Source organism: Triturus cristatus, chromosome 12, assembly GCF_964204655.1.
Source record: "Triturus cristatus chromosome 12, aTriCri1.1, whole genome shotgun sequence".
Lineage (NCBI taxonomy): Eukaryota > Metazoa > Chordata > Amphibia > Caudata > Salamandridae > Triturus > Triturus cristatus.
This window is the reverse complement of record NC_140595.1, coordinates 777,128-789,348: the sequence shown is the minus strand read 5'-3', so window position 1 is coordinate 789,348 and position 12,221 is coordinate 777,128. Positions and strand designations below refer to the sequence as shown.

The window sequence follows — 12,221 nt, the reverse complement described above, 5'->3', positions numbered from 1 at the left end:
GGAGGGCATGTAACGTTGTGTGTATCTGTGGGGCGCGGGCCATGCAAGGTGTGCGTATGAGTTGGAGGGCGTGTAAGGTTACGTGAATCGCCGGACTTGGGCCATGCAAGGTGTGCATATGAGTTGAAGGGCATGTAACGTTTTGTGTAATGCTGAGGCGCGGGCCATGCAAGCAGTTCAGCAGGAGAGCAGTACATCTAAGTTGTGGAGGAGAAGTTAATTTGACTTATTAATGCACTTTTCTATTTCGTGAACATGGGTGTTAGAACACGACACAGAGGAAGAGAGTGATATTGTAGACACTAACTTCAGTCAGTAAAATCATGAACAATACTGATATAGTAGAACTAACATCATTGTAGAATAATAGGTTCTACCTATTGAATCCTCGGGGATTCTTTGCTTTTTGACTATCTGGCTCTAGACTTCTATAGTGAGTGAGTCTCTCTCGTAACTTATGTGGAAATGGAGTGAGAGTGCTAACCACCAGTGTCTGCCTTCCAATGGTAGGGTAAGAGGCTTTGGCGCAAGAGTATCATCCATCCATGATCGGATGCGGGCTGGATTAAGACGAATGATTGGTGATGTTGGTCTGGGACCGGGATGGAGGGGTTGGGTCCTTAATAGGGATTGAGAGATATGGTCCAGATGTAAAGAGAGTTCGACTTGCATTGGAACGACATACAAAGTCTTGGACAGGCACAAAGGGATCAGGTGCTGCACTGAGCACATGTCCTGGAAATGCATTGAGGGACAAGGTCCTGGAATGAGAAGAAGGGGTAAGGCCACGGAAGGGGCATAACCTATAAGGTCCTGGAAGTAAATGTGGGGTAAGGTCCTCAAAGGGGATGAACCATTAGGTACTGGAATGGAACAGAGGGATAATGTCCTGGAAGTGGAGCTTGGAAAATGACCCTAGGCTAGCATGGAAATATGAGGTCTTGTATGAAGATCTGTAGATATGTTCAGACAAGATGATGGAGGGGCACGCTACTGGAAGGGGTTGGAGCAATAAAGTCTCAGAAGAGGATGAAGAGAGGAGGGATAAGATGCAGAATTGGGTGGAGAGTTAAGGTTTAGTAGTGGGGGGAGGGGTTTGACCCTTAATTGCAGTGCAGAGACAAGGTGTAGGTGTGGGGTGCTGGGATGCAGTTCCTGGTATTATGAGAAGAGTCATGTGTGATAAGATGTCAGTTGTCTCCATATGTTTTTAAAAAGAGAGTTCCTGACCTTGAGAAGGTTGAACATGTCCTTTCTCCTCTGTGGTCTCTCACCCTTTCTGCTTCTTTCTCTCTGCAGCATTCTCCACATTTATCAGGCTTGAAACCGATGGCAAACAATGTCAACCACTAACAACATAGCACAGGCCAGGAAACTTGTGGAGCAGCTCCGGGTCGAGGCCGGCATCGAAAGGATCAAGGTGAGAGTCTGAGGTAGTGCCAGCAAAGCTTAAAGTATTTTGGGAGCAGGGAATATGCAAACAACATAGCAGAGTGCTGCCTGTAGGACCATATGAGTGAGGATTAGAGGCCATAGGACAATTGCACCTCCCACTGAATGCTGAGCTCAAGAGCTGATGAGGGCAGTGGTGTGACATAAAATGATTTCCCCTCATCGAATCTGATGAGGGACCCCTGAGTCTCCCATATCTCACATATTTTCCCTGACCTTGGGTTGAATAGGGCCCTCTTGAAAGGGTGGAGAGGTGGCTGGATGGTTGGGGCCCACTTGCACTGCTGGGGACAGCATTATGCCCTGGATGTGGGTTGTGGTAAATGGCTCTCCTTTTGATGTGTGATATGCTCCTGTTCCCGAGTAAGGTCTGCATATTTATTGGCCTGGGCGGTGAGCTCCGCTCTGTTCGCGGAGTTTGCTGATTTTTCTGTGCTCCGCGGAGCAGACAGAGTTCTGAAAAACTCAGCACGTTCCTTTCTCGTGCTGACTAACGGTAAGTTGGCGAGTGAGGAAAATCCGAAACTAGACCACCTTCCAGCGAGATTTCTCAACACGGGCAGTAGCGTATGCTCACGACCGTTTGCGTTGAGAAACCATCTGTGAAGTTGCCGCTCGAGTAGATAATCTATTTTAGCGGCATAAAGAAGAAGCACCCTCTTGCGCTGCGCATGGTGCCTTTCATGCTGATTTTCCAACATGGGACAAATACCTGGTGCCAAAAATCAACGTGAACGGCGTGACCTAATGCACTCAGGTGCATGCGGAACTCCGCATAGCGCAGTCAAGTTTTTGGTCACTTTGCGGAATTCTGCATAGTAAAAGTACGCAAACTCTGCCCAGGCCTACTTATTTACTGCCCCAGACTGAGGTGTGGGAAAGTTCTGCATCATTACATGTGATATCAGTAGGAATGATGGAGGTCCCTAGAGCTTTAGTTAGGGGCTTGTCTTCTGTTGACTGATTATTTGCAAGTGTGTTTCCAGAGTCTTCAAAAGCAAGGTTTGCAAACAACCATTTCCACCACTCCAGTCGTTTGCATCACAAGCTTGTTCACCAGCCCCTCATGCAGCGGATACTTGGGCATTGTTTACAAGTCCAAAGTCAAAGCAACTACCTTGAATTCACCTAAACTCTTTCAGCTACAGTGGGTGATATCTGTTTGTATGAGGACCGTGGGAAAAGAGAAGCACAAGTGATTTCTCAAGATGTGGGCTTTGAATGGAATGATCACCTAGCACCTTTTCTGCACAAGCGGCTCCATGACTAGCAAACCCGTCACCTGATTATAATCGAGGGTTCATGCTCTTCGTAACGAGCATCTTAGAGGTTTGATTTACCATTTCCAGTCAAACACACTGATTGTTTTTCTTACAAAACTTCAAAGAGTCTACATGTAAATTGATGGAAACCATCCCAACTGTAGATTTCATTTGGATTGAAGGCTTAAAGTTCATGAAGACCCAAGCAACGGAGGTAGTAGTTGTTCCTCGTCTGGATAAAAAATGGAAGACAACAGATGTCTTGCCTGCCTGACAAATTGGCCATCCCTGAACTGCCTTTGTATTGATGCAGACTGCCCAGAGAACATCTCTGAACCCTACTGTTCCCTGCTCTACTTCACCAAACAGGAAAGGGATCCGGCTGGACGATATAGGAAAATGGTTCTCTACCATGGCAGCAACTACAGTGAGGGCAGCCATTTTTAGCAGTCCTTGTTCTACAGGCAACTGTAGTCAGACATTAGTGCCTATCTTGAACTTTTGCCAGAGGACAAGTAAAATAAAGCAAAAACATCCTTTATGAGGAAGAAACTGCTTTGTTTGAAATAAGACTCCTCAATGGATTTCTGATGGATACATCTGCCAGTGGATTCTTCACCTTGTGAATATCCCTTGCGCCTGTTGGAAAAAATTGTCATGTCTTCGACTAGGAAGTCGGGTTTCAAACCCTGTAGGGAATGTGGGGGTCACATGTCAAAGACAGACCCCCATGAAGATTGCTTGTGGTGCCTTTCATCCGACCACGACGTGAAAGATTGTTCCAGCTGCAGAAGGATGAATCCCAAGGCCTTGAAAGAAAGGGAGGCGAAGCTCTTCATGGCCAAGGCTAAGAAGGAGAAGAGAGGTAGGAAGAAGGAAAGATCGAGACCGGAGTCGTCGACTTCGCATTCTTCGAAGTCGAAGAAACATCATAAGAAGAGGAAGCATTCCTCTCGGCGCCGGTCTTCGAAGAGCAAGGCGTCGAGATCGACTTCGCCTCGACGTCGAAGTAAGGATGTGTCTCCTTCTCCGTCTAAGTCTCCAGAGGGATCTCCTTCGCCGAAGCGGTCCCTGGCGCCGTCTCCGGCGCAGTCACCGGCGCAGTCAATGGTTCCAGTGGAGTCTTCGGAGGCCGAGCAAGAGAAAGAGCCTTCTCCAGAGCCGGATGATCCTGCGGCGCCTGTTGAGGACACTGCGGCTCCGGTAACAGGTACTCCTCAACCGGATCCGGGATTATTCCCTTATCCGCAGTTCCCGACTCCGGGTGCGGATTTGACGCATTTTTTAAATGCGATGTATGGGATTTTCCAACGGGCTGGTCCCGTGGGTCCAATGGCATATACTCTGGGATTGCCGCAGCATTATGCTCAGGCCCCGTTTACGCCCTTTCTGCCGATGGCGCCTTCGTGGCAGTTCCCGGCGCCGTCTGGGGATCCATCTCGGCTTCGATTGGATCGACCTTCTTCGGAGCCTTCCTCGACGCCGTTGCCCACTCCTTCGCGCCGCGTCCGGCACCGCCGACTCCGACTCCGGCACCGCCGACCCCGACACCTCCGGCTCCACGTTCGGTTCCACCGACTCCGCGTATGGCGCCGCCGACGCGGGCTCCTCGGATCCGTTCAAGGAGAGAGGCCCAGAGGGTCTTAGAGGAGGAGCGTTATAGAGTGGAGGTGGAGGAACGTGAGGTGGATTCATCTTCCGACGAATTTGAACGGATTCAGGAGGCTAGTGGCCTGGATACGACTCCGGAGTGGGAGCATTCTTCCTCTAGGTCCTCTCCACCGCAGGAACTGGCTCCTTACCATCTTGTGATAAAGAAGGTCGCAGAGTTGCTGGACTTGCAGTTGCCCTCTGCAGAGTATAAGCCTAACCTTCTGACGGAGGTGTTACACTCGCTGTTGGACAGGCCACGTAAAGGGCTTGCTCCCTCCCCGCATGACAGGGCCCGAGCCCCGGCCCTCCAGGTGTTACCCACAGAAGCAACCCGCACCCCGTCTCATACGGGACTCCTGCCCCCGGACATCTCTGTATCATGAGGCCGAACCACTACCGACTCCCTCGCCCGGCCCGGCCGCCATCTTGGACATTGCACCACGAGGCCGCGTGGCCTCAGCTCGACCCTAACCCTGGGCCTTTCCAGGCCCCGACATCCCGGCACCACCATCCACCCAGGAGGTGAACGGACCACTTGGAAGGTCAATGGGAGAAAGAAGTAAAGAAGTGTCGATGGCTCTCCCCCGCCAGGTGCCGATCGCCCCCCAGCTCCCCCGGGCGCTGGCTCCACCCCCCTGCTGGGTGTCTGGACTCCCTCATCCCGGACCTCCCGACCTCCAAGTGCGAGGGTCCGGACATCAAAGGGTGCCAGACCTATATCTGGGGCGGCTCCAGGGCAGGAAGGCAGTTGTATCCTGGAGTCGAGAGACACCGTGAAGAACTCATCCTTGACGGACTACTGGCGCTGCCTTGCGAACTATCGTCCTGCCTGCTGGCGCTGCCGCAACCTTCTGCATCCTTCATCCTCGTCGGGACCTGCTGGCGCTGCCGCGGACCGTTGTAACTACCACCTTCACCGGGACCTGCTGGCGCTGCCGCGGACCGTTGTAACTACCACCTTCACCGGGACCTGCTGGCGCTGCCGCGGACCGTTGTAACTACCACCTTCACCGGGACCTGCTGGCGCTGCCGCGGACCGTTGTAACTACCACCTTCACCGGGACCTGCTGGCGCTGCCGCGGCCCGTCCATCTAGAACACCGAGCTCGAGGATTGTGAGCTATCCATCATATCATCGCATTTACCAGATTGGTAACAAGACTGTCCCGCTACCCCCTTTCCCAACCAAGAGACTAGAATCGAGGGGACCCCTGAGTCCTGACCTCCTTGTACCAGTCTATCGTACCTAAAGATTGCTTATAAAGAACGTTAAACCTTATCTTCGTGTGGTGTACATCTGTGGGGGGGGAAGTTACTCGTCTGTACGATCGCTGGAGACGGCTCTCCCCGGAGACCTCTCCCCTTGTCCTCGGCCGACCCTCCCGGGCCGTCTAACATTGGTGGCCAGCGGCGCGATCCGAATCAACGCGTAATCGTACAGAGAGTAGCTCACCCCACGACGAAACCACAATGACAACCAAAGAGAGCGGATCCACCGAGAAATTCCAGATGGAGAAATTGGAAGAGTACAGCCATCGTGAGTTGAAACAATTCTGCATTGAACTAGGCATTGCTACCACCGGTCTGAGTACCAAAGACGATTTCAAGCACGCCATTGAGTCGTGGGCAGAAACCGGGGCCGCCAGACCCCCGGACCAAAACATTGCAGCATCAGAGAGGAACACCACGGCTCCCGAGGAGCGAAGAACGGGTCTCTCGCAGGAAGAGATCCAAGAGAGAGAAAAAAGCAGACTACATGAGTTAGAAATGGCACGGCTAAAAATGGACGGTGAACTAAAATTAGCCGAACAAAAACTGAACCTAGAACATCTGCGGCTCCGAGAAGAGCGGGAAGAAAAACAGAGGCAGAGAGAGCTCGAAGAAAAGAGATTAGCGTACGAACACGAGCGCAAACTGGCAGAAATAGACCTACGGAAGCAGAACAAAGAACTGGGGGTGCCCGAGCCACCGCGCACCCCAGGAGCGACAGAAAAGAAAGTCCACATCCCCAAGGATGTCGTTCGAGAGTATGTCCGAGATGACGACATACAACAGTGGTTCAAGGCCTACGAGATCGCCATGACCTCCCACCGGATCGATCGAAGTGACTGGGGAGCCGGTCTATGGGGGAGGTTCGTCAATGAAGGCCGCGATGCCCTGTTACAGCTCCCAGACCATCTGATGACATCCTACGACCACATGAAGGCTGCCCTCCTCACCCGATATGGGCTCACACCCGAAATGTACCGCCAGAGGTTCCGAGACTGCACCCGGATCCCGGGTACAACTTGGGTGGAATATGTAAACTATTTCAGCCGAGCCTTCGAGGGTTGGATCAAGGGAAGCCACGTAACGACCTACGAGCAACTTTTTAATCTCATGGTGTGGGAGCACCTCTCTAACAACTGCTTCGTCGAGCTCCGGCAGCACCTCCTCGACAGTAAATTGACTGACCCACGGCAGCTCGCCGCCGAAGCCGACCGGTGGGAAAGCACCCGAGTAGGCCGGAGGGGGCCGCACGAACAGAACCGGAACAACCAAGGTCAGCACCGTCCCCGAGGAGGAGGAGGCCAGGGACGAGGAAGAGACACCGTCCCGGCCGCCCCCGCTGCCAGCACCCCGCCCCCGGCCAGCCGGGGCAACCCCCCGATGCGCCCGGGGTTCCGAGCCAATGTCACATGTCACCGATGCCAGCGAGTCGGCCACTACGCCAATGACCCGAACTGTCCACAGAACCAAACTCCGAGACCCCGCCAGGTAGCTGCCGCCGCCCTGGGGGGAGAACAAATCTCCGAAGAACAGGAAGAATGCGAACAAGAACAACAAAAGTGGGAACTGGCCGCCATGATTCTAGCGTGCCTAGGGGGAAGAGACATGGTCCCGCGGGCTCCCCTACCCGCCAACACCAGAAAATATAGTCAGTGGGTGAACATTAATGGACGCAGGGCCGAAGCACTGCGTGACACGGGGGCCAGTGTGACGGCCGTCCGCTGTCACCTGGTGACCCCAGAACAGATCCTGCCGAACATTCTCTGCCCCGTCCGTTCAGCCGACAATTCGGAGAGTCTATGTCGGATGGCCTGCGTCCCCTTCGAATGGGGAGGAGTCTCCGGCATGTTGAAGGTGACGGTCCGAGATGATGCCCCCGTGGACTGTCTCCTGGGGAATGATCTTGAGAGTTCCCCGTGGGCCGCCGTAGAAAGAAGAGAGCACCTGGGGATGTTGGGCCTCCCGGACTGGGCGTGCGTAACCACCCGGTCCATGGCCGCCCGTGCCATCCCCCGACCAGAAGAACCAGAATGGCCAGCACCTCCTCCCCCGATCGCTCCAGTAGAGGACACCGACCATACCGACCCCCCAGAGCAAACCCTCGAAGGGCTCGCTCAGCCCCAGGACCTTCCCGACCTGGCTCAGTGGCGTCAAGAAGGGGGGCCCACCCAGGAACAGTTCCGTCAAGAGCAGAAGACCTGTCCCTCCCTCGAGGGACTCCGCCAGCAAGCCCTCGCCCAGAGCGCAGGGGACACCACCGGAGCCCATTGGATCTATTGGGACAACGACCTGTTGTACAGTGAACAGCGAATCAAGGAGTTAGGGGCCAGTCGAGTGCTGGTGGTGCCCCTCCGTTTTAGAGACTTCTTGTTAAATTTGGCCCACGATGTCCCTCTGGCTGGACACCTGGGCCAAGACAAAACCTACAGTCGCCTGGTGACCCACTTTTTCTGGCCAAAGATGAGAAACGACGTCCTCAACCACTGCCGGTCCTGCCCCACGTGCCAGGCCAGCGGGAAGAGCGGCCGCAAACTTAAAGCACCTCTGCAACCCTTCCCAGTTGTCACCACCCCGTTCGAGAGGGTGGGAATAGACATTGTGGGGCCCCTGGACCCCCGTACAGCACAAGGACATCGGTTCATCCTGGTACTGGTGGACCACGCCACCCGCTACCCCGAGGCTGTTCCCCTGCGAACTGTCACAGCCCCGGTGGTCGGCCGGGCCTTAATGGGGATCTTCTCCCGGGTGGGCTTCCCCCGAGAAGTCGTCAGCGACAGAGGCACAAACTTTATTTCAAAATATATGAAGTCGCTCTGGCAACAGTGCGGGGTCACCTACCGATTCACGACCCCCTATCACCCTCAAGGAAACGGACTAGTCGAGCGGTTCAACCGTACCCTCAAGGGAATGATTGGGGGGTTGGAAGAGCCCCTCCGTCGCCAGTGGGATGTGCTACTTCCGTGCCTCCTCTTCGCATATCGAGAAGCCCCCCAGAAGTCCCTCGGCTTCAGCCCTTTCGAACTCTTGTACGGGCACCCTGTGCGAGGGCCCCTCAGCCTAGTCAAAGAAGGTTGGGAGATGGCCCCCCTAAAGACCCCTCCAGACGTCTTCAAGTACCTCCTGACCCTGCGCAATCAGACCAGGCGATTCAGAGAAATGGCGAAAGCGAACCTTGAGGCCAGTCAGGAGGACATGAAAAAATGCCTCCTCCATCGAATTCGAACCTGGCCAACAAGTGTGGGTGATGTCCCCCACCGAACCATGTGCCTTGCAGGACAAGTGGACGGGGCCCTTCAAAGTGGTCGAGCGCAAGAGCCCCGTCACCTATCTCGTCGATATGGAATCCCCACGGAACCCCCTCCGGGTCCTCCACGCCAACAAACTCAAACCCCACTTTGTGCGCTCGGAGCTCAGCCTCCTGATGGCTACAGACAGTGGAGCGGAAGAAGACTCCGAGCCTCTCCCTGATCTCCTAAAGACTCGTGAGAAAGATGGTTCCGTGGACGGGGTCCGACTCTCAGATGCCCTCACCCCGGAACAGCGCCAAGGCTGCCGGGACCTCCTGCTGCAGTTTGCGACCCTGTTTTCCCTCACCCCAGGGGTCACCCCCTGGTGCTTGCACGACGTGGACACTGGGGACAGTCCCCCTATCAGACATCGGGCGTACCGCGTACCAGATCGGGTACGGGCCTGCATCCAAGAGGAGGTGTCAAAGATGCTCACGCTCGGGGTCATCGAGCCCTCGGACTGCCCCTGGGCCAGCCCGGTCGTGCTGGTCCCCAAAGCTGCTGCTCCCGGCACCACTCCTGAGCTCCGATTCTGCGTCGACTATCGGGGCTTGAATGCTGTCACCCGAACCGACGCTCATCCCATCCCCAGAGCGGATGAACTGATCGACCGCATGGGGGTTGCCCGCTACCTCAGCATCTTTGACCTGACAGCGGGCTACTGGCAGATCGGCCTCACACCCCGGGCTCAAGAACGATCCGCCTTTTCCACCCCCGATGGCCACTACCACTTCAAAGTCATGCCATTCGGCATGAAGAATGCCCCCGCTACCTTTCAGCGACTGGTGAACCAGGTCTTGGCGGGACTCGAGGAGTTCAGCGCCGCCTACCTGGACGATATCGCTGTGTACAGCCGCCACTGGTCCGACCACCTCCACCACCTCCGAGAGGTCCTGCAGGCCCTCCAACGGGCCGGCCTCACAGTCAAGGCCAGCAAGTGCCAAATTGGTCAGGGGTCCGTGACCTATCTCGGACACCAGGTGGGAAGCGGTCTGGTGGCCCCTCTACAACTCAAGATCGCTGCCATCCAGTCCTGGCAGCCTCCAGTCACGCAGACCGAGGTCCGAGCCTTCTTGGGGCTCACCGGCTACTACCGGCGGTTCGTGAGGGACTATGGCAGCCTTGTGGGGCCCCTCACGGAACTCACATCCAAAAACCACCCGAAGAAGGTCAACTGGACCCCAGACTGTCAAGCGGCCTTCGAGAAGCTGAAGGCTGCCATGTGCACTGCCCCTGTGCTCCAGGCCCCGACTACAGTCGGGAATTCATCGTACAAACAGATGCCTCCGACCATGGCATCGGGGCGGTCCTCTCCCAGTTGAACTCCGAGGGACTTGACCTACCAGTGGCCTTCATCAGCAGACGCCTCCTGGCTCGAGAACAGCGCTGGAGCACCATCGAGAGGGAGGCCTTCGCAGTGGTGTGGGCCCTCAAAAAGCTCCGGCCCTATCTCTTCGGTACCCACTTCCGGGTGCAAACAGATCATCGGCCCCTGCAGTGGCTAATGCAGATGCGGGGGGAAAACCCCAAACTATTGCGTTGGTCCATCTCCCTGCAGGGGATGGACTTCACTGTGGAACATCGACCTGGCCAAGACCACGCCAACGCGGATGGCCTGTCACGCTTTTTCCGCCTCGACGAGGAGAGTCCCCAAGAGGATGGGTGACTCTCCCCGCCTTCAGCTGGGGGGGACGCATGTTGGACAGGCCACGTAAAGGGCTTGCTCCCTCCCCGCATGACAGGGCCCGAGCCCCGGCCCTCCAGGTGTTACCCACAGAAGCAACCCGCACCCCGTCTCATACGGGACTCCTGCCCCCGGACATCTCTGTATCATGGGGCCGAACCACTACCGGCTCCCTCGCCCGGCCCGGCCGCCATCTTGGACATTGCACCACGAGGCCGCGTGGCCTCAGCTCGACCCTAACCCTGGGCCTGGCCAGGCCCCGACATCCCGGCACCACCATCCACCCAGGAGGTGAACGGACCACTTGACAGGTCAATGGGAGAAAGAAGTGTCGATGGCTCTCCCCCGCCAGGTGCCGATCGCCCCCCAGCTCCCCCGGGTGCTGGCTCCACCCCCCTGCTGGGTGTCTGGACTCCCTCATCCCGGACCTCCCGACCTCCAAGTGCGAGGGTCCGGACATCAAAGGGCGCCAGACCTATAACTGGGGTGGCTCCAGGGCAGGAAGGCAGTTGTATCCTGGAGTCGAGAGACACCGTGAAGAACTCATCCTTGACGGACTACTGGCGCTGCCGTAGCCCTGCCTTGCGAACTATCGTCCTGCCTGCTGGCGCTGCCGCAACCTTCTGCATCCTTCATCCTCGTCGGGACCTGCTGGCGCTGCCGCGGACCGTTGTAACTACCACCTTCACCGGGACCTGCTGGCGCTGCCGCGGACCGTTGTAACTACCACCTTCACCGGGACCTGCTGGCGCTGCCACGGACCGTTGTAACTACCACCTTCACCGGGACCTGCTGGCGCTGCCGCGGACCGTTGTAACTACCACCTTCACCGGGACCTGCTGGCGCTGCCGCGGCCCGTCCATCTAGAACACCGAGCTCGAGGATTGTGAGCTATCCATCATATCATCGCATTTACCAGATTGGTAACAAGACTGTCCCGCTACCCCCTTTCCCAACCAAGAGACTAGAATCGAGGGGACCCCTGAGTCCTGACCTCCTTGTACCAGTCTATCGTACCTAAAGATTGCTTATAAAGAACGTTAAACCTTATCTTCGTGTGGTGTACATCTGTGGGGGGGAAGTTACTCGTCTGTACGATCGCTGGAGACGGCTCTCCCCGGAGACCTCTCCCCTTGTCCTCGGCCGACCCTCCCGGTCCGTCTAACACTCGCCTACCTCGACCAGATAGCCTTTGCTGCCCTTTAATGAGGCTATTTTGGAGCCAGTTATTGACGTCTGGCGTAAGCCACTCTCTTCGCCGGCAGTCTCCAGGCAGGTGGCGAGAAGATCTAGGGTGGCACCTGGGGATCCAGGTTTTCTGTCTTCACACCCTTCTCCAGAAAGTCTGGTGGTACAGGCGTCATGCTCGAAGCATGCTTCAGGGGCTTTTCCTCAGACTCCTGCGGATAGGGAGTCTAAGAAGGCGGATCAGGCGGCTAAAAATACTTTTTCTTCTGGGAGCATGGCGCTTAAGTCCACTAATGCCACCTGCTTGCTAGGGCGCTATGTTCATGCTCTTATGGACTCAATGAAATCGTTAGCCCCTAAGTTGCCAGAAGGTGATAAGGCGTCCTTTATGCAAGTGGTCACGGACACTCAGGCTGCTGCACGGCAG

At 55.9% G+C, this 12,221-nt stretch overlaps 1 protein-coding gene across 3 annotated transcripts in view; it reads left to right on the top strand.

Moving 5' to 3' along the window:
- The window catches only part of GNG7 (G protein subunit gamma 7), a 340,568-nt gene that overhangs the window by 287,354 nt on the left and 40,993 nt on the right, over window positions 1–12,221 (top strand). For all 3 annotated transcript variants that reach the window (XM_085638528.1, XM_085638529.1, XM_085638527.1), the window contains one exon: window positions 1,300–1,420. In XM_085638528.1, the coding sequence (XP_085494654.1) occupies window positions 1,340–1,420 (81 nt within the window). In that variant the 5' untranslated portion in view covers window positions 1,300–1,339. The remainder of the gene's footprint in view (window positions 1–1,299; window positions 1,421–12,221) is intronic.